General features: G+C 34.7%; 2 protein-coding genes across 2 annotated transcripts; one reads left to right on the top strand and one right to left on the bottom strand.

The window, feature by feature from the left end:
* Positions 1-2,842: 2,842 nt before the first annotated feature.
* On the bottom strand, positions 2,843-12,234 carry LOC113231805 (thiamin pyrophosphokinase 1). Its single transcript, XM_026466339.1, has 7 exons — positions 12,033-12,234; positions 11,582-11,741; positions 10,274-10,440; positions 9,416-9,502; positions 8,754-9,033; positions 7,463-7,585; positions 2,843-3,270 (listed from the first exon to the last, which is right to left on the bottom strand). The coding sequence occupies exons 1-7, from the start codon at positions 12,084-12,086 to the stop codon at positions 3,251-3,253; spliced, it is 891 nt and encodes a 296-aa protein (XP_026322124.1). The 5' UTR covers positions 12,087-12,234; the 3' UTR covers positions 2,843-3,250.
* Positions 12,235-13,403: 1,169 nt separating this feature from the next.
* LOC113231966 (charged multivesicular body protein 5) lies at positions 13,404-15,850 on the top strand. Its single transcript, XM_026466538.1, has 4 exons — positions 13,404-13,550; positions 13,657-13,808; positions 15,035-15,200; positions 15,670-15,850. The coding sequence occupies exons 1-4, from the start codon at positions 13,482-13,484 to the stop codon at positions 15,820-15,822; spliced, it is 540 nt and encodes a 179-aa protein (XP_026322323.1). The 5' UTR covers positions 13,404-13,481; the 3' UTR covers positions 15,823-15,850.
* Positions 15,851-27,664: the final 11,814 nt, after the last annotated feature.

Raw genomic sequence — 27,664 nt, 5'->3', positions numbered from 1 at the left:
CTAATTAATGTTATTCACATTCAATTTTTTTTGAGAATTTTAACTATTAAAAAAAGAAAAGTATGTAATAATAAAATCTATTAACATTACGTTATTTTCAATTATTTTTCCGTATTTTCATGAAGAAAAATAAATAAAACAAGCTGAGTCTTGATAGCCACGTTGTGAATTCGGAATTGTAGTCTAGTGTCAACTGCTGCAAGTCGATAGTGTCAACTGTCGGCAAGGAGCATATAGATGTCGCTGTCATAATTTTACGAAATAAACATCGCGTATTTTTTTTTTAACGAGAAATGGTTTCCTATGTGCTATTAAATAAAAAATAAAAAAAATGATTGAAGAGATTTATGTAAATAAATAAGTTCAACTTAACTTTTAATCATTACATATCAATATTTAGTTAGACAATAAATTCGAAAATAATATTGTTTCCAATGTGTCCGAGTAACTACCCATTTTAGGATTGGTAAATTTGACATATGAACAATCGCGTCATACGAACTGAGTGAATGAATAGTCACAAAGCTGCCAATAAAACATCATAGTTTTAACATTATGATAGGCTTACTTTAAGCGCATCATGGTACGAAAAGTTAATGTAAGCTTAAAGTAATGTTGTTGTAGGCCCCCAGGACTGAAATAAAACTCTTCTGAAATTAGGTGTCTAAGAGTCGTATTCTAGAACTCTACTCAATGCTCAAGTCAGGATTTGAGTATGGTTTAAACCACTCGAAATCATACTCGAGTCCCTGCCACTAGGGTCGTATTTCCAGTGCAATCCTGACTTGAGCATTGAGTATGGTTTAAAGCACTCGAAATCATACTCAAGTCCCTGCCATAAGGGTCGTATTTCCAGTGCTTATGTTTCCAGTGCAATCCTGACTGGAGCATTGAGTAGAGTTCTAGAATACGACTCTCAGGCTCAAAGGCGCAAGCATTCTCGGGCATGTGCGAGAATTCCATGGAAAATTTTGGCTTGTATTTAGTTTGTACTTTACACAATTGACCATATAGTTTATTATGCTATTACAATATCGTTACAAAAATTCGCTTGCATTCCGTTCCGCCGCAATATAAATTGAGCCTTAAGATACCTTATTATATTTCAGATGAGTTTTATTTCAGTCCTGTTCATTTGTTTATTACGTTTCCTTCGGAACTCTTAGTTGAAGCTGATAACGTCGACTACATCGTGAAATATCATTAAGACTGTCTTTAGACACTTTCTTTATTCTCGTCGCCAATGTGACGTGTAATCTATTTTGGACATGGATGTCTCAATAAAACAACGCAATACGTACCTATGTTTCACACAGATATCGTCGTAAAAGCGAGGCGGGCAGGCCGTAACGCATCTTTATTTTATGTACACCACATCATGTATAGATTCGATATCGATTCCCGATTCATTCCGAATTAAACCGAATCAAACTACAATTAAACATTACTACAGATAACCGTTTTGCCATAAATAAGGAATAGGAGCGGGAGGACGCGGCGCGGCTATATGAAGTTTTTCAAGTTATTAAGGTAACCGCTCGAAAATATTTATAAAGAACGAGCGGGTGCGGCGAGTGATAGCGATAACACCTTAGACGCAGTGCAAACGTGGATACTTGAATGTATTGTGAGTGTTGGATACAAGCAACTGGTAACTTTGTAGTAGTAAATACTACATAGGGCGCACTATAATTTTCCGGAACTGGCCACTTACATAAACAGTATTTAAAAAGTAATTACAACATTTGAAAATGGAACTCTTTGGCTGTATTCTAATACAGTTTGTTTCATCTGACTGTCGCTTGTTTTTACATTGTGGCGTCATTTTAGAAATTGGTTGTCTTCGTCACCATGGATTTAACTCGTAAAAATTTTCGTAGTATGATTTTCTACGACTTTAAGTGTAATTTAACAGCTCAGCGTAGCTTCGCTCGGCTTCAAACTGCTTTCGGCGATGAAGCACCATGCAAGACGACTATTTATAGCTGGTTTGCAGAATTCAACGCGGAAGTGTGAATCTCAGTAACGAATTTCGTGATGGTCGCCCGTCCACTGCTGTGAACAACAAACTGTTCACTAACTTAACTGTGTGACTTTTATTTACTTCGAAAAATTAAGAACCAGTTACGCGGTCAACGATTTTCATCACCTGAAGAGGCTGTCGAAGAGTATGACAAATATGTTTCAGATATTGTCACGGAGGAGTGGCATAAATGTTTTCAAAATTGGTTCATTCGTATGAAAAAGCGCATTAACGATAACGGAGAATATTTTGAGAAACAATAGATTCATTTCTGACCATTTATGGTATTTTTTTCTTATTCATTCCGAAAACTTATAGTGGGCCCCGCGTATATGCCCAGACTCAAGACACTGCTGTTTCCAGTTGCTTCCAAGCGCCACTCGCGACGCCTCCAAAGAGGATCAAGGCTAAAAAGCAAATAAAAGAACAGAATCACTTTGGTACATCGATGTCGATGCTTTGGTATATTTTTGTGACAGAATAATTCGACGCCGAAATATGAGATACGACATACGATTTTCGAGATACGACAAGATCGCTTTCCGGCGTCGAATTGCAGTCAGTCTAAACTCCAATACTTAGGTATATCAGTCAAGAGTATATCAAACTTGACACTTTGAACCGTACTTATTACAAGCGACATAAAGCTGAATTTACATCTTAAGTCTTAAGTTTGATATAACTCTTGATAATTTAACAAGGAACTAAGTTAACATATGATTTACAAATCATACTCACAACAACTCATAACAACTGTGTAGTTGCAGTATGTACACATACTGCAACTACATACTGCAACTACACAGTTATAAAAATAGTAACAATAAAAACCTATAGCGCACCCGCGCTCAAAGGAATGGAAAAGACAGAAACTACGAATAACTATCATTTTAATTGATAAACACTACAGAAACACTAAAGAAAAATGTTGTACAGACAATATACAACATTTTTATTGCATTCTAACCGAAAACATATATCGTCAGTGTGGTGCCACCCTTACAATGCAAAGTTACTCCACCACATTAAATAAATAAATAAGAACAAAAGTATTGAAGAGATTCTAAAACTTAAACACCTGGCTAATCTACTGGCCAAACGGTATGTAGTAATATTATTAATTTGCGCACACAGCACGTTCTGAAATTCACTTGATTCACGCATTTTCATACTAATTTGTATATTTACTACATAAACCCATTCAACACGTTATATCACGCGTTTTTCTCATATTTCTTTTGACTGACCTGAAACAATTGCAAAACAATTGAGATTCGAAATTAATTAATTGTGATTTTTAACTCACTTCAAAAAAGGAGGTATGATTATTTTGTTACAAAGGGGGTTACCTCAGTAGTGGTCCGAATCAAACCATCATCAAATATTCCACCCCTAAAGGTGGCAAGTTAGGGGATGAATCCAGTTTATTGTATTTTACCCGCTTTCCGTGAATCTATTTCAATTAAACTTGGCTAATACATGTAATTCCACAAACTTTTTAGATCGGTTTTTTTATACTTATAAGGACAGTATATATATATATATATATAGTTTTTATTTAATTGTAAGGACAGTATGCGATACGTGCTACTTTGTAAGCGACCACTCCATTTTTAAAATATAAATTAATTAATTATAATTATACTATTATTTCTAATGTAAATTCAATTCAATTTCATGTAATTCTCAATTATTTACTTCATTAATAATAATAATATTCGGTTAATAAAATTCAATTTAATGGGTATGTAATGTAATATAATAAATCGTCGCTGCAAATTTAAAACCTCGTATGTGTCATTTGGTCGACAAGAAGTTTTATAAATATTTAAAAAGCATAATATTCAAAGAGTAACCGACTGAAAAAAACTCTCATGTAAATTTCTTCTTATTTCAACGACAATCAACAAAAATGCTGTACGAAAAATTTACAGGAGAAAGCGTTTTCGTTTTTCTATGATAGTTACTTTCAACACATACGAGAAATTAAATTTGCAATGTTAAATGTATTAATGGGTGTATACCCAAATAAAGAAACATTTTATTATCATTATTATTTATAAAAGTTATAATTATTTATATGCTTGTCCAAAATCATTCCTTATGGCCAGTGGATGTGATTGAATATGGATACACGTTCCTCTATCGGGCGGTACATTCTGGCTAATGCCTATCTAGATAGATAGGTATCTTCCTAAATTACAATATATTATTTAGCAAGCACTAAGAAAACTTTGAGAAGTGGGAAAAACTGTTTTGCTAGATAACATGGGTTAAGTATTTACTACTAAATAACGATCTTATAAAAAGTATACGATACACCTAAGTCAATATGTAACTTTGCACATAATTTTTATAAGGAGATATTTATCTTTAAATACTACAGGGATACTGTTAAATTTTGACTTTATTGAAGCCCCTATAGTTATTAAATTTACATTTATCCCAAAATTTGAAAATCGCCGAGCGGTTTATCGACACGCCGAACCGCCCGCTGCCCCGTCAGGCGCCATCGGGTGCTTGTCAACGTCAAATCTGTGTCAAATTTTCTCCGCCTGTTCTTATTTTAATTATATTAATTTTGAGCGCAGGGATTGCGGGACGCGAGAAGCGGCCCCGAACACCTCACCTCCTAAAATGTACGCACGCGTCAAAATACATCGCCTTAAGATCAAATCCCAGTATTCAACAAGCACGCATGGAATGAGTGGCTACTGCAAATTTGAATTGTGGTGCCAAAAACAGTTATAGGGTAAATAAAACCTAACAAAAAGTGCGCAGTACAAGATAATGATTTAATACAAATGATTTAGTACAACATAATAATTTTCGTTCTCTGTGGCGAAATGCTCATGTAAACCCTCTTCCAAAAGTTACTAACCCCAGTCTACTCAAGCATTACCGTCCCATCTCAATTCTTCCTTTTCTGTCTAAAGTCTTAGACGCTGTCGTTCACAAGCAATTTTCTGTTATGTTTACTCAAACAATCCTCAAATCCTTTCTCCGTTTCAATCAGGTTTTCGACCAGGTCATAGTACTTCTACTGCCTTGCTAAAGATTGTTGAGGATGTAAGGAGGGGTATGGACTGTACTCTACTTACTGTGCTGGTCCTAATAGATTTCTCCAATGCATTCAACGTCCTGGATCATGACCTTCTCCTTGCCACCTTAGACCACCTAAACATCTCATTAACGGTAACTGATTGGTTCGCGTCTTATCGCCAACATGCGATTCGTATTGATCGCTCGTTCTCAGATTGGTGTAAACTCACTTCTAGGGACCTCAGGGTGGAATTCTCTCTCCTCTTTTGTTTTCTATTTTCTTAAATTTGATTACGTCCAGCGTCAAATGTTCTTACCACCTGTATGCCGACGACTTGCAGCTTTATACCGAGGTTATTGTCGGTGGCATCAGTGATGCAATTGTATTAATTAATGACGACCTTCACCGTATCTCGGTTTGGTCCCAAAGGTTTGGTATCAATGTCAACCCTTCCAAGTGTCAAGTCAAGTGTCCTTGACATAATCATCCTTGGAAGCTCACGCCTTTTTTCGTCTTGTGATATGTCGTGCGTGCCAACAATAATGTTTGAGAACGTAGTGATTCCTCTGTCAAATCAGGTAAAGAACCTGGGGCTTATTATTGACACAGGCCTTACGTGGGATCCCCAGGTGTCTGACGTTTGTCGTAGGGTTACAAACACACTAAGAGCTCTATACAGGTTAAGAACTTTCTTCCCGTTCAAACCAAAACTCTCCTTGTTCAAGCTCTAGTGTTGCATGTGATTGATTATGCTGACGTGTGTTACAGTAACATCTCTCAAGTCTCTTTGAACAAATTACATCGTCTTCTTAACAACTGCATTAAGTTTAGTTTTGGTCTGCGGAAGTACGACCACATCTCTGCTTTTTGTCGTCAACTAAATTGGCTTCCCATCCGTGAACGCAGGTCCTTAAGAATTTTAACTTTTAATTTTTTATTTTAACCCCTTTTTTCTCCATCTTGTTCGACCCGGCTGCACCTGATTATCTTAAATGTTCATTTCAAATTCAAACCGCTCGGCCGGGATGCGAATTTCGATCTTCCCGTAGCCTTAAGCTCTTTATTCCTTCTCACCGCACTGATTTTTTGTCTAATTCTTTTACCCTTCACGCCATCCGTCTTTGGAACGCGCTCCCGCTCCATGTAAGAGAAGCTCAGACCAAATTATTTTTCAAGCGCATGTTGCGCAAGCATTTGTTTGATAATTGTCAAAATCAAGACTGTATAATGTTGCTTTGGGTACATACATTATATTATTGATTATTATAATATATATGTAGGTTTATTATGTATGTATAATAAGTATGTTTATATTATGTTATGTATTTATACCATACAAATTATCGATTAGCTTTCTAGTATATGGTTTTTCTTGTTTAAGTGTAGCACCAACCTATTGTGTTTTTTTTTCTGTTTGGCCCAATGGTTGACTGGTAGAGAAAGCCTTATGGCATTAAGCTTCGCTTTGTAGGTTATAGTCGTGTCAATTCTCGCCCGCAAAACCTCGAAAATCATCAATCAATCATCAATCGTAGAAAAAAATATTTCTCTACTTTGGAGTCTAGGAATGATAATCGTCACACTAGTAATATTATCAATGGATAAGTTTCATATCATCATTAAGTATTATTTTATTTTCATAAATTTTCAATTTTGTGAATATTGCAATTTTTTTTTTGTTACACGACACGAAACCTTGTACCGCTGCAATGTAATCGCTTCTTTTTTGGAGAACTTACTGAACATCTCGAATTTGTCGTCGTTCAGTTACTAATCGCTAGATGGCAGCACATTAATTGAAATTTCATTATAGAATCGAAACGAAACTTGCATCAATAGGTATCGATCGACGGTATTGAATTTTCGACGATATGCCAACAGGATGAAGTTTAAATTAGATTAACAGTCGACGATTTATTTCTTTTTAAATTTGAAACTATGACCAATCACTCAACATTTCATCATAGTGTTTCAAATCATGAATGTGTGAGTTTTGGCGACAGCGGTTCTGATATGGTAGGTGCCTTAAGCGAAAAAAAAAACAATGGTTGTCCATTGTACAGTTGTACAGTTACAGGTTGTAAACATAATTTGCAAAAAAATTACCCTTAAACGTAACAATAAAGGCGTCTAATTGATGTCATTTTTTAAACACTCAACTTCAATTATACAATGAAAAGCGTGTGACAATGCGCGCTATGCAACGGGAGTGCACTACGAGATTATGCGAATGTATGCGTCCATACAAGCCGCGTTGCTACGTTTGTATGGAGTTACACCACTTGTCTTATTATGGTTTATTAACATGAATAAGAAAAAATTATGCGTGTCTATCGCAACCTGCTATTTGCTTCTTAAACTATTTTCAATGTTGGCTGTTGATATACAACACTTACCAGAGATGTGTGGTACTCGCATAGACCATAAGAGTGTGTGACTACACACTACTGTCACCTCTTCTTTGTTTCTAAATGCATTTGATGTACTGACAATCTCGCCGAACTTTAATGATTGCTGGTCTGAAATTAAATCACGCAATTAATTTAAGACCTAATTGGTTACTAATTGGATACAAAATGGTGTCTGCTTGACCAATTTGAAAAAAAAGGACCAGATTTAAATAAATGAACAATTGAAATATTCTTTAAATGTACGTATATATAATGTATAATGACAACCCAGAGTAGTGCAGGTATCACAGAATAAGACAATTAGAATTTGAAAATGGGTTGGGAAAAAAAAATAATTAAAATGGATCCAGATACTTGTGACCTCCACTATAGTCACCCCTACATTATGGGTCAAAACTGTAAACTAAAGGCAAACAGTTTCTCTACCACAAGTTTACTGTGACAGTTGTCGCTAGCGACCGCGTAAAATATTTTTATATAAAATATTGCTTCTTCTTGTGACCATTAGGAGCGCTGTACAATTTGCCATACAAAATTGTGTAGTAATTTACGAAGTCGCTAGCGATAACTGTCACAGTAAACTTGTGGTATAGGTACAGGCGTCTATTCGAGCTAACGCAGAGAAAGTTCAGTGCATCTATACCATTAGTTGTCAGTAAGAGATCTTATTTGTCAAGCTATGACAGTTCTAAAAAAATGTGGCTGTTTTAGTCGTCATCTCGACATAACCCTTAGAGGAGGGAAAAAAAATAAAAGAGAGGAGATGCCCTAACTACAGAATCAACGTGCATATAACCAAAATTTAAAAGTTACAAATGGCGGATTTCTTTAGTGTTGTACCATAATCTATCGATAAGTCATTATCGACATGCAAATGTATGGCTTGAATGTTGAACTGTTTTTTTTTTGTTTCTTTAGTTTACTGTAACCAAAGTGAAAAGGGGAAAGCAATGAGCATCCCGGTTTTGAACGGAAAGGAATGCTGAAACTAGAGGCACATGGTACTTGTCAACTTTATGTCCCAGTGACGGGACGTACAAGTCGTGCGCACTGAGACACAATTTGAAAAGTTCCATGTGCCAGTAATTTCACCAGCACCCTTAACCTTCAAAATCGGAACGCAGAAATGCTTACATTACTGCTTGGCGACAGAAATAAGTAAGGTGGCAGGACTTCGCTGGACAAATTCATTCTACTGCTACAATAGGTATTAAAATATCTGCCTCTACGCTTTGATAATAAATAGCTTATGATCAATAATACAATATCTCCTTACCTAGATCCCACTTCAAACCAGAGGTAGTAACATCCGTACAACTTTCACCAATAGGAACCAAGGAACACCATGATTTGTGGCTCTGCAACGTCTCCTTAGGAATCTTTATAAGATGACTGCCATGTGTCAGCAGCCAGGATATCGCGTCATCTGATATCAAGTAAACTTTGGTATTTGGACTAAGTAAGTGCTTGTCTCTCACAAGGAACAATGTTTGTATATTGCTTAGAACTTGGTCTAGACGCCCTGAGGCTTGGCCTAATGCAACCACATATTCTATCTGAAAAAGAAGGATTAAGATGTGTATTGAAATATAATTATAGTCAAGAATTCCATTAAATTTAAAATTAAACTATTTTATCGGATATAAATAGAATAGAATAAAATGCATTTATTACAACACCACCACACAAAAATATACAAAGCATAGAAAAAAGACAAAGCAAAAGTAAAAAAAAATAAAAAAGCAAAACAAATCAACAAATCAAACAATTTTAAAACAATCAACTTAATTTGAATAAATAATTATATTAATATAATAATAATATAATTACTTTGATTTAACTGGACATGGACCAGTGTCTGTTGCCATGACAGGGATACCAGTCTTAAACAACTATGCTACATACTATAGAGACTCGTATAGTGTGAAGAAAATTTACCTCTGTTTTGGATTCTTGACAATATTTGTATAATTCCACTAGTGCTTTTGTGAAATCTGTGTAATCTTGATCTGGAGTGTGAACTATCTGCAAAAAGTATTGGCATGACAAGATCAAATTGCAAACTAAATTAAATCAAGTTTTTGTTTCACGCTCTACAACTTGAACTTTTAGAAGAGTTATAATTTTATTAATACAAAGATTGAACACAAAAAAATATTCTGCAATCCAGCTGGACTCAAACCAGCGACCTCGCCATGCCGAGTCTGGCACGTTAACTCACAGTAATTTCACAAAAAATAATTGAATATCATAGTAGTACAAAAACTTCATTATATTCAATAAACTTAACATTTTAGAAGAGTTATTTTAATGTTTACACTTTTCATTGTCCTTTTCACTAGTGCTATAAAGATTAATTAAATCTAAAGTGTAAAGCCCAGCAAGTTTTGACCATTTTATTTTATTGTCTAGTAGCAGTGGAGCTCCTTGTGAAAGAGTTCGTCTCGGGAAGTACTGCCACCTTACTTATTTCTGCGCATTCCAGTTTGGAAAGGTAAGGGTGCTGGTGAAATCACAGGCTATTATGTGATAATCGTCAACTTATGTCTCAGAGTGACAAGCCCAACGGCAGTGCCCATTAGATCTTTTCGATGTAAAACACAGAGTGACACTACAACTGCTATGGATAGACGTGTCACTTACCAGGCGCAAGACTTGGACGACTAAGTCACGAGACATCATGCAGCATATTATAAGAAATTTGTTTCTGAATATTGAGTGAATGAATTGAATATGTTGCAATGTTGTTATAATGACGTACACTTATAATAAATAAAATAAAAGTGACAGTTTCACCTTACAACCTTTCTTTTTATATTTATTCATGACGTTGTTTGATATCGAATCAAAATCTCCAGTAATCATGTCCGGCAATTTGGCAGTTTTCTGAGCATCCTCAGGCAAATTATTTATAAATTTGTCCCATTGTACTGTTCCACCATCTACTGTTACTCTTACTGAAGCTAAAATAAATACAATACAAAAATGTCTAAATAATACACTCATGAACAAAATATACAAAAAAAACAGTAACAATAGCCTTAGCACATTTTTATTATGCACACCACATATAAACAAACATCTCTTGCTACAGTTCTTGTCTTCTGTTATTAATTTGTTTATTTCCTTGTGTTTTTAAGTTGGTATGTGTGCAATGGGCGACACAAGGCTAATATACATAAATATAGTAGGGATCCATTGCGTTTCTCAGTATCATGCTGCCTGCATGAGCTGTGCCATCTGGGTGTGAAAAACACAGTATACCCAGGAATCCTAGGGGCAGATTATGAAGTAAGGTGTGATTCAGAGATGAGAAGTACGCCAATATTTTAATACTTATTTGATAAAAGATTTTACATCCTCAACTCGTAGGCGTCAATTGGTGTTCCTTGTAGTTAATTTTAGGCTATGCATTTGCAATTTTTTGATTACAGTAACCATGAAGTGCAACAATTGTTGAAATAGGGACTCTTATCTACGGTGCTTCGTTTGTTAAGAGTTTTACGATTGTTTCAATGTGACGAGTCATTTCTAGGTATTTTTGTTGTTTTAGAACATTAACACATATTATCATACAGTTGAAGGTGTTGAATTTGTAATAAATTCATATTACAAAGGCAAGTCAGGGCGTTGGTTAGTAGCAGTAGAGGTCATTATGAAAGAATTCATCTAGGGAACTACTGCCACCTAAGGCAAGTCAGGGTGTTGGTTAGTAGCAGTAGAGGTCATTATGAAAGAATTCATCTAGGGAACTACTGCCACCTTGCCTATTTCTGCCGCCAAACGGTAATGTGAGCATTATTGCATTCTGGTTTTGAAGGGTAAGTGCTGCTGGTGAAATTACATGGGACTTGTCAACTTATGTCTCCGGGTAATGTGCACTATGGCAGTGCCTCTCAGATCTTTGCTATTTAAAGCTATGAGCGGCACTGCAACTGTCATGGACAGGCATGCCTCTTACCATCAGGAGCATATCTTGTTTGACCCATCACTTAGTATTATAAAATATAACAAAAACAGAAATAAATTGTCACAAGGCCTACAAGACAAAAAAGTTCAGAAACTTCTGCACTAGACTACTACTACTTTATAAGGAAGGCTTACCATCATTCCAAAGGTTTCTCAAAAAGTTCTGACTCTGAGACAAAGGCCTATTAAGTACCAGGACAGCATAGTTGTGCACTGGTCTCTTCTGAGTGGCGACTATAGGTGCAATGTCCCATTCGCATGCGGGCGTCACAAACGACGCAGCACCACCGTTCAGCTGCATACATATGAAACACTAAATACTACGACACTAGAAGTAATGATACATGAAATTATTTGTAGGTGTTAATTAATCGATACTTATATATATTACTTACGTATATTTTCTAGAATAGAATTATAATGGGGTTTCAGTATAATATAAAAAGGACCATAACGTATTTTCAATTTACTTCTAATGTAAGCTAAACACATGCTTGCCGGAAGATTGCAACGACAACCAAGACCTAACGTAGCACAGTGAAAAACTTTATCTAAGAAATAAATTAACAGAAATAAAATTACACACCAAATTGTGGATAACAGGTGTAGAAGTCATTAGTATAGTAATAATCGCCGTCATGAACTGCGGTCTGAAAAAATTTTAATATTAAAAAATTTTCATATTAAAGTTATTATTTTTTCCTTAACGGCGGTCACTAGACTTGGGCCGGTGTCAATTTTGTAAAAATATTATAGCGATCGTCACCAGAGTCAGTTTACTGATACATTCAGGGTTTTTCTCAATCAAAACAAAGTACGTATATATTTAAAATAACCTCACATTTTTTCCTTTTTTTTGTTCTATACGTCCAAAAACATAAAAAGGACAGGCTTGGGTCATAGACCATACTGCGTCTTCAGCTGTGAGTTACTTTCCGAAAGTAAACATCTTTACTATTTCATTAAAGCTTCTATTTCTTTTTTAAAATTATCTTTAAAAAACTAAAAATTAAAACTATAATTTAAAACTTCTGAAAATCACAATTCATCATATTCGTCTGTCAAAGTCAAGTACAGACGTGCCTTATTCCCTTTTTTCCATCCTCTAAGCTTATTCCCCAGCGCGACCATAGTCGAGTTTTTGAAATTTGACAAGCCAGATAAAAAGTCGCTATTTCGGTATCCGTCAGGATGGCTAACGTCGTTTTCTTATTTTTTTAATAACTCTTTATAGGAGCTTCCTAAAATAGTGAAAAAAAAGTATGTTTAGGTAAAAATTAGGTAGTAAATAGTTATATAAAAAAAAAAAGTAAATCATATACTCCTAAAACCATGAAAAACTTAAAGTGGTCCAGCCATCCTGACGTCAGAATGGTTGACCACTTTATTTCTTTAATATTTCCGTTAGCGCAAAGATAGAAAATATGTCAATAAAGGTTCTAAATAGTAAGTAGTAAGGTTCTAAAATGAATAAAATTTAATAAATTTTTAAATATAAAATAAATTTTTTTCGTATCAGTTTTATAAAAGGATTTTCACGGAGCATTTCATTGTATGGGACAAAAAATCGGGACAGCGGAAGAAGTGAGCCGTAATAGCTGAGAGCTAAGGGTCGTATTCTAGAACTCTACTCAATGCTCAAGTCAGGTTTGCAATTAAAACACAAGCACTGGAAATACGACTCTAATGGCAGGGACTTGAGTATGATTTTGAATGCTTTAAACCATACTCAAATCCTGACTTGAGCATTGAGTAAAGTTCTGGAATACGACCATAAGAGTACATACCAAAACTCGACCTTTTTTGTTGCTATAAGGATCCTGTAACCTATAAATCAATGAGCTTAAGAAAATAAAAGCGCAGAGTTAAAGGGAGTTTGCCACTGTCGTTGTAATAGTAAAATATATTGTTTGTAATATTGCAACATCGAATTTCAAATGTCAAATTTGTTGTGAAGTAAAAATTATTTCGTCAGTGTGTATCTACAAAAAAGTATTTCGATTTTTGAAGAAATATTCTTTATTAATAAGTCACAATGAACCGATTATTTGGTAGAGGAAAACCCAAAGAACCTGGTCCCAGCATAAATGATTGTATTCAGAATGTGAGTGACTTACATGATCATGTTTTCGTACTAAGGTGTATTTGGTACCAGTCTATGATTCATCGATATTAATGTAATCGTAATCATGATGTTTGTAATTCTTTAGGTGGACAGCAGAGCAGATAACATTGAACAGAAGGTGACGAAACTGGAGTCTGAATTGAGGAAGTATAAAGATCAAATGAATAAAATGCGAGAAGGTCCCGCTAAAAACGCAGTAAAACAAAAGGCTATGAGGGTATTAAAGCAGAAAAAAATGTACGATTCCTTTATAATAACTATTATTTTTCTTTATGGATAATTTGTGTATGAAACGCTTGTAGTTTCTTAAATTTAGATAGTTTATATTATCTCTGTTTTTTTAGAATGTGTTTTTTTTAATGAGGAATTTGGCTAACGGCTTTACAAATAATTAAAAAGCAATAGAAAGTTCAAAGTTATTGTTATATTATTAGCTGTTATGGTGAATAGATATCAGTTCTATATCCTATTTTATTCTTATCAGGATAAAAAATAAAAGAAATAATTGTTATTCTTTATGGTAATGGTTTTTTTGTGACGTTTGAACCACAGGCAAAGCCAGTAACTTTTTCATGTAGTTCAATATAAGTTAATTATTAAACACAGATTCTGTGCTTTTGAAGCTAAATAGTTGGCCAGTACCGTCTACAATACAAATATAAAACTCATGAGGTTTTCTGTCACTGTATGAAAGTACCATACTTCATGTTATTGCCAATTGCATTTGCTCTATTTTCATAATTGGAGTGATAGTAGAAGCGAAGAGAGCGTCGCTTTTGTTCCACAAACTTTGCATGCATTTTGAAACTAACATAAAAATATAATTTTGGTGAAATTACAGGACTCGGAACTTGCCAACGTATATCTCAGAGTGACAGGTACAAAGGCAGAGTCCCTAAATCTTTGTGATTTAAAGCTCTGAGTTGCTTGCAAGGGACAGGTGTGTCACTTAATATTAGGCGCACAATTTCTTCGTCCACTCATTTGGTATCATAAAATTAAAAAAAAAACTTCAGGTTGCTATGAACCCCAAATTTTGATCCTTGACCCAAGATATTCAAGTCAAACCTCGCCTGCTAGGAAAAATATTCAATTATAACATTTTTGTCACGCAATGTGCCGAACTGTACTAAAAGTGAGAAAGACTGCTAGCTGTTGGTAGGAAATTGATATTTGGCCTAGTTTAATCACTCGGCCGCGGTGTGAAGGGCCCGCGGTCGACCCAATACTGGTTCTAATGGATGGCCAATAAAGGTCCACTGACTTAGAGTTAGGGAACAAAAAGGTGTAACTGAATTAAAGCACACTTCATGTTCATAAGTAAGAGACTAAAGAGCCTGAGAACTGAAGGGTTTTTTAGATATGGTATTTTCAACACATTTCAATCCATATGCCTGTTTTTATTTTTTACTGAACTCCATGCGGTTATGTGTCTTGATAAAATTATTATGAAATGATTACAGGTATGAACAACAACTAGAGAACCTTCGTGCTCAGTCATTTAACATGGAGCAAGCCAATTACGCAACGCAAACTCTCAAAGACACGCATTCCACCATTGCTGCCATGAAGGACGGTGTTACCCAGATGAAGAAGGAGTTTAAAAAGATTAACATTGATAATATTGAGGTAAAGAGAATAAACTTGCTTTCAGTGAGTGTCATTGAGAGTGTAGATTCTGCCTACTAGGTGGTTGAAACTCCTCTGCATCTCCCTACCCAATACTGCTCCCTGATGGCTGTACAAAGTTGGATACAGGAAAGACAAGAAGGAATTTTTTCTGAGTGTTCGATCTTTCTAATAATAATTATAACAAACAAATTGATGTATTGCAATGTATCAAGATTTTCCTTATTGCTGCATATTGTATTGTGAAATTGTCATTGTAATGCATTTTCTCTGTTAACTATTACAAATTTACTGGCACATACAAATTTCATTAATGTTTATAATCATTTTGAATGTCTTAAAACCTCAGAGCCAACCTTTGTTTAACAGTGAAATACATATAGGTTGCTTATGATAATAATGTACAATGAATAGAATTTTATTATAGGTTATGGAAATGAGAGTAATTAATATTATTGGGTTGTTCCAGGATGTTAATGACGAATTGGCAGACATGATGGAGCAAGCAGACGAAGTACAGGAAGCCTTAGGCCGGCAGTATGGCATGCCTGAGATCGATGATGATGAACTAGCTGCCGAACTTGATGCTCTTGGTGAGTTCGCATTTACTTTTATTTACTAGATAAAAGTAATTACTTGATTTTTAATTCGGGACTTAATCATGTATAAAACATATTTTAATTACCTCGACGTTTCGGACGTATTGCAACGTCCATAGTCTCGAAGGGACTGAAGAGACGGGTGTCGTAATCTTCTAGCCGTGCGAGATTTTCTTACTACCCGCACTTGATCTTCATTATTTATTTATGCACTAGAGTTGTCACTAGACCAACACAACACTCACGACATCCGGCGATTTATCGGACGATATTTGATGTCGGTTACATTTGCTGATAACTGGATCCCATGACGATTGAAAACTTAAAACCGTCTTCTCGGTTGATATTACGGTGTTTTTTAATTAAAATAATCTACTATTGTGATGAGACGTTCTGTAGAAAGAATCTTGGCATTATGAAGTGAATGATTGCTATGACATATTAACTGCCTCTGTGGCCGAACGGTTACCATGCCGGACTGCCACGCAGAGGTCCCAGGTTCGATTCCCGGGCCGGGAGAAATATTTGTATGGCCTACATTTATTTCTCTCGTGAGTTTGGGTGTAATTTGTGGTTGTCTATGTGTGTCCATGGCACCCGCGACACAGGGTTTCCCTAGTGCGGGGCTATGTTGAGTGTGTGCGTTATTATTATTATTATTATTATTATGACATACTAATTGAGCTGATGGTTCTTAACAGCCGTGATATGTTCTTTGACTCTTTCCGCTATGGTGCGTTTTATGTGCTCCATGTAGGAACTCCCACGACTGCAATCAGTCTTGTAAACGCCCGGAGATTGAAAGGGGATTACATCCTTAGGTGATCTCCCATGCCCCGCGACCTTAGAAAACGGCGTAAACACAATTTTATACTGTACTTTTTTAATACTGTTCCGATTTTGTCCGTTATTTCTTTCACGTTAGGCATGAACGCTGGTTGCCTTACCCCCCGTTCACATGGCATTGGGCTGCACTTTTTTGCAGTATAAATCCGAACGCAATAAACAATATATGCGCATTAGATATAGAACCATTCACACGGTGTTTGTCCTGCAAAACAACGCACACACATACAAACGCACATCGAATACTGCAAAAAAAGTGCAGTGGTTAAAACGTCAGGACGTTTACTTTTAGCTTTCCTCCGTGGTTGCCGTCTGTTTACTTTGTATTCGTTCCACCTAAGGACCATCTGAACGTGGGATATCTCATTCTTACTACTTACTGTCTTTGTTTCTACTATGTTTTGCCTGAAAGGGTCCATAATGTGTCGATATTAGAATATTGAATATTAAGATTTGCCCTCATTACTACAACTAGAACAAATTGCACTGCGATTACAATAGTGTTGTAACTCATAAAATATAAAATTCGTGAAATTCAAGATTATACCATTGCTGAATGTAAAATTTGATTTTCTACACGTCAATAAAATGGTCGATAGAATATTGTAAGAAACATTTAAAAGATATCTACTTAACTCAAAATGAGACAAACTTTTTGTAACTAGCTTAGAAAACAGTCCTTACTCAAAAATATGAAATTATTTTTTCCCTTTTATTGTTAAATATATAAGGCAAGTAGAAAACTGTTAAGATGCCTGTAATAAACTTTAACCTACAATTATTTAATTAACCTACAATTATTTAAATTTTAATGATCTTTCTCGGGAAGTGAGTAATTCCTTTTTCATCGATTCTGAAAAAATACACTTTTTAAGTTAATACGTTATTGTATTAACAGTGCGACATGTAAATTTAAAAAACTAACGTTAACAACAACATACTTCTATATAGTACAAAATAATAAATATTCTAGCATTGTATCTTTCAATTAATGGGATCAAATCGCGTTCTTTACTTGTCTAAAACTTACAAATAACTAATACATCTTGAGAACTATGCATTGCCAACTTTTGCAAAAATAGACATCACGCTTCGCATGGCGGAATAACTACATTCATAAGAAGTAACATGAAATATGTAGAAAGAACATTTTTTAAATTTATTTATAATCTGGTTACTTAGATCTATAAATACATACATTATAGACTAACATACATAATAATGTAAGAAAAGACTAATTATTTACACGTATGGATTACGACGTGTAACCCAACGCGGGTGTCCGGTAACCGGGCTCCGAAACATTGATGATATGTCCTTCACCCAAAACACCTCCTTCATGAAGTTCGACAGATGTCCAGGAGATACTCTCAGCACAAAATAATTAAAGTTCATATTGTGGCGTTACCCCAACCGCTCGACCCTCATGGGAACTATACAACATAATAAAAGAAATACAAAGTAATAAAAGGGATGCTAAATAAATTAATAAAAGAAAACATGCAGCTTATTGTTGCAGGTGATTTTAACAAACACATTCTTAGCAATAGTTCAATTTCAAGTCTGTCTAAAACACTTAACCCCAAAGTGGTCTATATCGACCTCCAGGTGTTCCCCAAAATGGTCTGTATTGACCACCAAGGAATCCAGTCTCGTCAACAAGTGGTCAATTTCAGGAAAAAAATAGGGGGTGCATAAGACGTTAATGGGGGTCCACGAGAATGGAACTCATTATAGCCTATGGAATAAATCCGTATGTTCTTATATATAGTGCTTCTATTATATTTATATTATATTTATTATCTTTACTCCTCTCGGCAATCATCGGGTTTCCGAATAAACACGGATGTTAATTTCCATGCCAATTAAGTATTAGATTTGTCATCTATAATAATTTGAATTCAAAACTACGTACTTTATTGTTTGTTTTTATGTTCGCCATCGATGGAACAATCACTTTCTGCGCTGCTCGAACAGGTATTTGTTATAATATTGGTCATGTATGGTTCAAATTTTGTATATTCATCCTCACATTTTATTGCATAATCACATACTTTTTCCTTTCTCTCGATCCAATCATGTTTTTTTTCCAATATACATGTTTAATAACGTGTAGTTAATTTGAGACCAAATGTTTTCAATTGCATTCAAAATCGGTTTATATGGTGGCAATAGTAAAATGTAGAGCAATATTCTTAGATATATGCGGTCAATAGCAAACTCCGAATATCATTCTATTTTTTTTAATAATGTTATATAAATCGATCTTTAATGAGTTTGTGTTATTTGGAATATTATGTCGATGTAACCAAGCTATAATTTGTGGTTTCGGAGTGTTTGAATTCGACGGTTTAACTGTTAAATTGATACGGTATGCTGCATTATTTATCACTTTATTTATTAGGGGAAAGTTTTGATATTAACTAACTACGAAGCCAATATTGACATCGGTCTGCATTTATTTTTTATGGTACTCCTTATCACAGTCACTATCAGTACATTAGTGCACGTAGAACAAACCTTTTTCATTTCCAGCATTAACCATGATTATAAGGTCTTATTCGGAGGGGCGGCGGGCGTGAGTGCCTGTAAATGAAGTGTGCGTAGACTCTCGTAGCGTTCTCAAGGCCACGGGCGTGGATCTATTGGCTACGTCCGCCCGTACCATTCAAAGTGCTTGGCCTAGCGTCTAGCGTCTGTTTGCAACTTTGACGTGTAGTCCAATACGTCTTTAGAATATACAGTAATTGAAGTCATAAAACATAAAATTAATTTGGCTAACTAATTACGTTCAAGCAAAAACATCTTTTTTCGGAAAATTCACTCTTTTTGAAGAATTAACGAATCTATGGCTTCAAAAATAAAATTTTGTTATAAAACAGTCAAGATGATAAGTAGTTTACCGACTTAAAAAAAAAAGGTGGAGGTTCTCAATTCGACTGTATGTTTTTATTTGTATGTATGTTACGCGATAACTCCGGTATTGGTGAACCGATTTTCATGATTCTTTTTTCGTTGGAAAGAGGGTATCTCCATAGTGGTCCCATTTAATTTTGAAGAAAATCATCCACCTCTAAGGGCGCTGTTCACGCATGAAGATTAATTTTTATAAATAGCGCCTAAATTTTATTATAAGCAGCAATTAATTTAATGGTTGATTTTGCTATTCTCCAATTCAAGGCGTTTGTCTCTCTCAATATACTTTGAGAAGTGAGAACAGATTTTTATTATATTTTACTGGCGAACTAGGGGATGGTCTGGGTTTGCGAACTACCCGGTAACCGATTTCAATAAAACATGGTAATTATATGTCGTCGACATCGTAAGAGGGTAGACAGATATGTCTGCTCTTAAAGCTGTCATCTACCGCCGTCCAGTCAACCCGTGATCATGGAGCGTGCAACCGTTCCGAAATATCGGGAAAATAAAAAGAAGTCATACCGTGGTAAGAAACCTGAAATTAGTGATAATCATTTAGTGAATAGCCACGAAAGTCTTAAAATCTATATAATTCCACGTACTTTTGAGGTCGGTTTTTTTAGTACTCTGTATTGAGATTATTTGTATTATCATGTATACCTGTATAATTTGAATTTACCCTAAGTCTGGAAACTGTCACGTAAAAATAAATAAATATGACTATTCATGAAACACACATGTTATGTAGAATATTGTATAGAACATCACATGATGTTTATATATAAATACCATGTGTATATTACTTTATATACACATGGTATTAATAAACTATGAGCTACTCTGAATTCTATACTAACTGTCGATGAAAAGGGCGACGCCTCAGCATAGTGCTGTTTTTCAGTCTTAGCCGGCGTTCTCTTTAAAACATAAACACATAACACTTTAAAACACGGAATGGAATACTTATACCTACACATCCAAAAGGAAGATGATGAAAGCATTCACTATGCCCTATGCTTGAAGTGGCTGCTGGTAGACGATATGGAGTCTCCCAGGACCAACATATTTTCCTCGGAAACAAGGGAGATTAAAAATAATCTACGAGGTAATTCTGAAACTTGTTTTGACTTAACCTATACAATTTTAAGGAACTCCTAAGCAATCAACCATTGAGATTTTGCAACTATATCAAAACGTTATGGTTAACAAAATAAATGAAATTCACAAATACTTACTTTAACTGGCAAAGTTACTGTAGATTAACTAAGACTTATAAGAAAGACGCAATTGCAATTTTATGAGCAAACAATGTTTCCACATAATTGACATACAGCGCCAGCGTGGGAATGGAATGCTTGATATTTGAATTACTTCCTGATCACAAATAAGACCATGATCTATTATAATATGAGCGACCTTTTAGTGATAATTTTGAAATCCATTTTATTAACTAGACACGACATTCGGCGCGAGCAAATAGCTATTGTTCTGACTATAAATAAAAACTGAATACAAATCTTACGTTTATACTATCTACTTAATCGCATTTACTTTCGTATCATGGTTTATGACGTATAATATTGTTAAGGTGATTAAAAAAAGTTATTATTACAATACTACTCATTTTAGTGCTGATTACACATTGTGTTTTACAAAATGTACTACGTACTTCGGGTTTGTCTGTTTATTTATTTTTGTTGTGTTAGTGAATCACATAGTCAATATTGCCGCTTGAAAAAATATTCCGTAGGCTTCCATGCATAGGTATGTAAGTAAGAACGTTGCCTAAAATCAATTATTTACATCACAACATCACAATTATTTACATATTAAATAAAATTCTGGACTGTGTTATATTAAGTGCCATTTAGCATGTCAATAGCGATCATTTTCTCCCTCCCTCCTACCATTGTATACGTTATTTATGAAAATGATGGTCTCCAATGTTCCCAGTGACATGCGAAAGTGTTATCGCTGCCGTATCCTGGTAGTAGTCACCTTGACGTACGTCAGGGGTTCATATACATTCGCGTTGCATATCCCGGGTCGTCACACGTATCATTTGTTGTAGAATTGACGCAATTCTCGGTATTAATAAAATAACATCAAATATTTGACGTATATATTTTTGTGTTTGTGGTTGTTTGAACAAGAGTGCCTCGAATACAGAATTGTTCAGCATCTCATTTCTATTTCATAGTCATAATCAAGATATTTATCCGCGATGCTGGTATAAAAATATCAGCACGTAAATACTGCATTTAACAAGGATTATTTCGTTATATCACGAGGATACTGTGATGAACACCTTAAATTTTTCAAATTTTGTTTACAACCTGTACAACTGAAATGATAATGTGACAACCCTATGCTCCGAGGGAAGTGTAGGCACTGACGCGCTGAACAAACAAGACTTGCCTTACTTGGTCTTATTATACTAAGGTCATAGTATACCAGAACAAGTACAGCTTGCAGAGTTGATACTACCCCAGCTCGAATCAAATTTTTTCCCGTACTAATACGATTTATTTTGCTTAGGTCGAGCGACAGGGACACTGGCTTTATTTCAGAATTTCGACTCATCCGAAGAACAAAGTCCGATGTGATTATATAACGAAAAGAAAATAAGCACATCACGAGAACAATTTCGTTATTCAAACTAAGGCCTATGTAAAGGTGTTTTGAGAATTTATACATCGGAAATATAACATCGAACGTCGGTCGATCTGACATCCACAGCAACGAATGAAATGTACTATGTCCTGAGAACAAGTAGTCTTGAACATAGATCTTTGTTCTACGGATGAGTCGATTTATTCTTTTACAAACGAAATTAAAGCCATTTGAAAAATGTATATCGTATAGTATACGTGTTTTTATTTTAGTTGATTTAAAAAGAAAATCATTGGTACATGTCAAGTACATATTGGCTACAGCTGTTTTCTTGTAAAATTTCGAAGTAATTTTTTTTTGTATCCTGAAAATGTTTAGCAATCGTGTTTTTACACCGTATACTATAATTAGTGTATATTTTTAATTTTATTATACATTTTTTTCAAAGTGATTGATTCAACAGTTTCACTGTTATGCAGAAAAAACCAACACCATTTGAGGTAGAATAGGCTTTTAAAACAGATAATGTTAATTAAATGTTGACGAACCCGGATGTACATTTTAAATAAATACTATACCGAAACATGTGTCAGATTTGAATTTCGTTCGATACGTAAATTTAGATTACTGCTATCGCAGTGCGTACTCATTTATGATATCTGATTACTGATTAGATACGGTTGTGATGAGCCTCCAATTTTAGTTATATTAAGACCGAAATCTCGTAGTGTCCTCAGTGTAAAAGAATTTTTGAAAGTTCAACTCCGGAAAAAAGGTACCAATGCATATAATGCTCAAAGTTTGCTTAGTTAAATTTCTCTTGCCTTTTTCCTCCTACAAAAGTCACTGTATTGCACCAATATAGTTCTTGTTTACAATAATTATTTAAAACTATATATATTCTAATAATTATTTATTACAAAAAACCGACCTCAATAGCTCGTGGAATTACATCTATTTGTCAAGTTTTAATGAAATTGGTTTTTGGAAATTGCGCAAAACCGTATTCATCCCCTAGTTGTCACCCTTAGAGGTGGAACATTTTCTTAAAATATTAATGGGACCAATATTAAGGTACCCTCTTTCCAACAAAAACAGAATCATCAAAATCGGTTCACAAATGCCGGAGTAATAGCGTAAAATACACAAAAAAAACAGTCGAATTAGCATTAGAAAAAGGTGGACGTTCCTTTTTTGAAGTCGTTTTTAAAAAAAGGAAAAGTACATAGGTATTGCAATTAGTAAAAACTTGACACTTTGAATCGTTGTTATAGTATGCGAAATAGAGTCGTTTATGTCTAACTAGTCATAACTAATTAAATTTTTATTGAATTGATATTCAATTATTTTTTGTGAAATTACTCCACTAGTTTGTTATAATTATTAATACAAAGATCGAACACTCAGAAAAAACACTCAGAAAAATACATACTTGTTACGTATGAGTATTCCTAAAAAAAAAAATTATATTTTTAAGCAAATGTGCGCGTGTGTGTCGCGTTATGTACTCAATTACTTATTTACACGCGTGTACATTAAGTGCATTTTAAGTACATTTTACGTACATATTTTGCAATACATTAAAAATGTTAACGGCAATGGGTATAATTTAGAGGTTATATAAAATACCTATTCATTCTGTACAATACCGGGGTTCTTTAGGTAACACTAATTACACAACTAAAAGAAGGCATTTGGCGAACAGGTCTTTTTAAGAATAAGTCATTCTACTAACAGGCCACTATAAGAATAGGTCATTGTACGAACAGGCCGTTTTAAGAATAGGTCATTTGGCGAACAGGGCATTTTTTTAAGAGTATGCAATTTTGCGAATGGGTCCTTTGTCGACTAATCCGTATAAAATAGTTAGTATTTTTAACTAGCTCAGACGTTGTATACAAAGTCTGGGTATTGTATAGAATGCCTGTCGTAGATTTGACAAAGTATTATATGAAAGACAAAATTAAATTAAATTACTCATTTCTGTTTGCGTTTCCGAGCTGGTTCGACCTCCTGTGGGTTTAGTTAGGTTATTGTATGAAAAAACTGCAAGAGCCGAGCGAGCGAAGCAAGCGTCTCGCGACTGCGGCTCATGAGTGCCAAAATCGAATTTGTTTGTGTTTTTTTCGAATTTGTTTGCGAACTGGGTGAAAAACGATAATGGGTACCGTTTTTTAAACGAAAGCTAAATATTCAATGCTATAAAATACAGCATCAGATAATCAGTTAATATAAAAAAACAGTATGTTAAGTTTGATTTCTGTAGCGTGCATATTTAGTGTATCAGTTTTCGTTGCTACTATAATTTTTTTTTTTTTTTGAAACAATAGGGATCATCTCGTTTGATCGAAGGATTGTCTTAAACAGACAGACAGATATATCATTTGTAACTTAATTATCCGTTCTTTTAATTACTTACTTATTCTTACAAGATGAACTATTGTGACGCTTGGACGTGTACGAAATGCTCTTCTTAATCTTACACAAACAGTTTAGATTGCTTTGTGCACCTAAATTTAACAAATTTTTGTACATTGCCTAATGCACGTTCGTACTTGTGTAGAATACCTAGACCACGTGTATAATACAGTTTATTTCATGCATTGACTGACTAATTAATAATTAATAATAATAATAATAATTAAATAGTTTATTAGTTTAAATAACAAATGGCTTACAAAATAAAGCCCGCCAAACTGCAATACAGTTTGTTGGCAGGGACACACTCTCATTAAATAATATGCCTCTGTTTTAGGCATTGTGTATAGAATACCGAGGCATTGTATAAAATACCGGATTACATTCATTGCCGATAACATATACACTCCTTAAATATGTTATCATATCAAAGTAGTACTCGATGACGCATGTAGATAATAATTTAATTATTGATAATATTTTTTGTTACTTAATTGTTTTTCGAGTTTCAGTTGTTTGTTAAATTGTATCTCCGTGTACGTTTATAATAATAAACATAAACCTGTTGTGATTTTAAATTCGCAATTCAAATTTCTCTGTCTTGTTCGAAATAATTTTGGTTTTCTTGAGGCGAGTCGTCGGAAAAGAAGCGGGAAAATTGTCTTGCTTAATCAAATGGTTTAGGTAATTACTGTTAAATAACGCTCTTAGAAAAAATTATTGATACCTCACACGTAAGTTGTTGTATGTAAAAATAAGTACCATTTTTTGCTTTTTAACTTAAATATATTTTTTTATGTATAAGTTTCATTTTGAAAGTAAACCATAACACTAAGTGATTTATTTATTATATTAGTTACTTTTCAACGTAAAACCCGTAATACGTGTGGCGCACTATAAGTTCCCGGAATGAATAAGAAAAAATGCTATAAATGGTCAGAAATTAATTTATTATTTCTCAAAATAATCTCCGTTAACATTAATGCACTTTTTCATATGAATGAACCAATTTTGAAAACATTTATGCCACTCCTCCGTGACAATCTCTGAAACATATTTTTCATACTCTTCGACAGCCTTCAGGTGATGAAAATCGGTGACCGCGTAACTGGTTCTTAATTTTTGGAAATAAATAAAAGTCACAAGGTGCCAGGTCGGGACGTCTCATGTACAGTATATATACGCGGGATGGCTCATAAAGTCAACGTCGTTCACTTTCAAAAACTCATTTGTCTGTCTGGCCGTGTGAAAACTGGCATTATCGTGGTGCAAGATGATACGGCGTTTACGGTTATTTTTACGGAGTTTGTGAATAACTTCCGGCAAATACATGGTCGTGTACCAATCACTATTCACGGTACAACGATTCTCCAAAGCAACAGTAGTCACGTGTCCAGTTTTATTAAAAAAAGAAGGAATCATCCGCTTCGAGGCACTTTCCACGCGCGCCACTTTGATTGGTTTCGGCTCACCTCGAAAGACCCATACTCTCGATTGTTGGTTTGTTTTGGGGTCGTAACTAAAAAATCCATGTTTCGTCTCCTGTTACTATGCCCCACACCAAATTTGACACCCCTTCGTTGAATCTGGTAAGCATGGCATTGCACCAAGTGACACGATCCGTTTTTTGAGCCTCAGTCAAATTGTGTGGGATCCACCGAAAGCACAGCTTTTTCACACCCAAATGTTTATGTAGTATTGATTGTATTTGACTCATGCTTATGCCTAAAGATGCCCGAATCTCATGATATGTCACATGCCTGTCTGTTTTGATCATACGGCACACAGCATCGATGTTTTTGTTGTTCACAGCAGTGGACGGGCGACCATCACGAAATTCGTCACTGAGATTCACATTTGAATTCTGCAAACCAGCTATAAAGCTATACAAGTAGTCTTGCATGGTGCTACATCATCAAAAGCAATTTGAAGTCGAGCAAAGCTCTGAGCTCAGAGCTGTTAAATTACACTTAAAGTCGTAGAAAATCATACTACGAAAATTTTCACGAGTTAAATTCATGGTGATGTAGACAACCAATTTCTAAAATGACGCCACAGTGTAAAAACAAGTGACAGTCAGATGAAACAAACTGTATTCTACAGCCAAAGAGTTCCATTTTCAAATGTTGTAATTACTTTTTAAATATTGTTTATGTAAGTGGCCAGTTCCTGAGACTTATAGTGCACCCTATGTATACATGAAAAAGGATATATTTAAGTAATAAAGCAAAAAACGGTATTTTGACTTACAATAGTTTACATGGGAGGTTTCTTATACGGGAGGTATATAATTGTCTAAAGAATGTGTGAAAGTGTTACACGATAGGATGTACTTTGTCCGATCATATAAAATCCTGAAAACAGGATTGGCGAGCGTGGGAAACCCGTGGGAAACCATGCGGCAGAGGCCGGTAAGGGTAACGGGCACTCGTTGCATGTTCAATCTTGCGCAGAATATTACAAAATGTTAGAGGCAGTATTTTCTTTAGAGAAAAATATTTAAAAATAATGTAATGTAATTTTGTTTTTCATATTCGGTTTAGGTGTCAGCTACTCATTCGTCTCTTTAAATATTTATCTCGTATAACCTGTCACCCTGTATACACATTCATGCAATGATTTTGTATACTGTATTCACGCCGTCTAAGAAAATAACATCAGTCACAATACTACAATAAACAAAATGTCATAAATTAAAAAGAACATAAACAGGATACTATATCAATTTTAAATGAAATCTCTAATATTGTAGAAAGTTATTTCGTTGAGGTAATTAAATAACGTTGTTTAAAACTCTCTGGCTTTATTGCAATTTCTTATTTCAATCGATAGTTTATTCTAGACCTTTGAAGCCATTACAACTACGCTTTCTCAAAGTAGAGCAGTTTTTCATCGTCTGGTTTGTAGTTGCTCAGCCTAGCACTTGTGACATATAGAAATAATTCAGGATGAGGCTTACGAAAAGTGATAATAAGCATTAGTTTGAATAAAATGAAAAATAGTGATTTTTTATTGAAAATTCTTTGTAATTGTTTTTTTGAAATCGAAATTTAGTCGCGTATAAATATA

Source organism: Hyposmocoma kahamanoa, unplaced genomic scaffold, assembly GCF_003589595.1.
Source record: "Hyposmocoma kahamanoa isolate Upper Pololo Valley unplaced genomic scaffold, ASM358959v1 66, whole genome shotgun sequence".
Classification (NCBI taxonomy): Eukaryota; Metazoa; Arthropoda; class Insecta; order Lepidoptera; family Cosmopterigidae; genus Hyposmocoma; species Hyposmocoma kahamanoa.
This window is presented reverse-complemented; position numbering and strand designations above follow the sequence as displayed.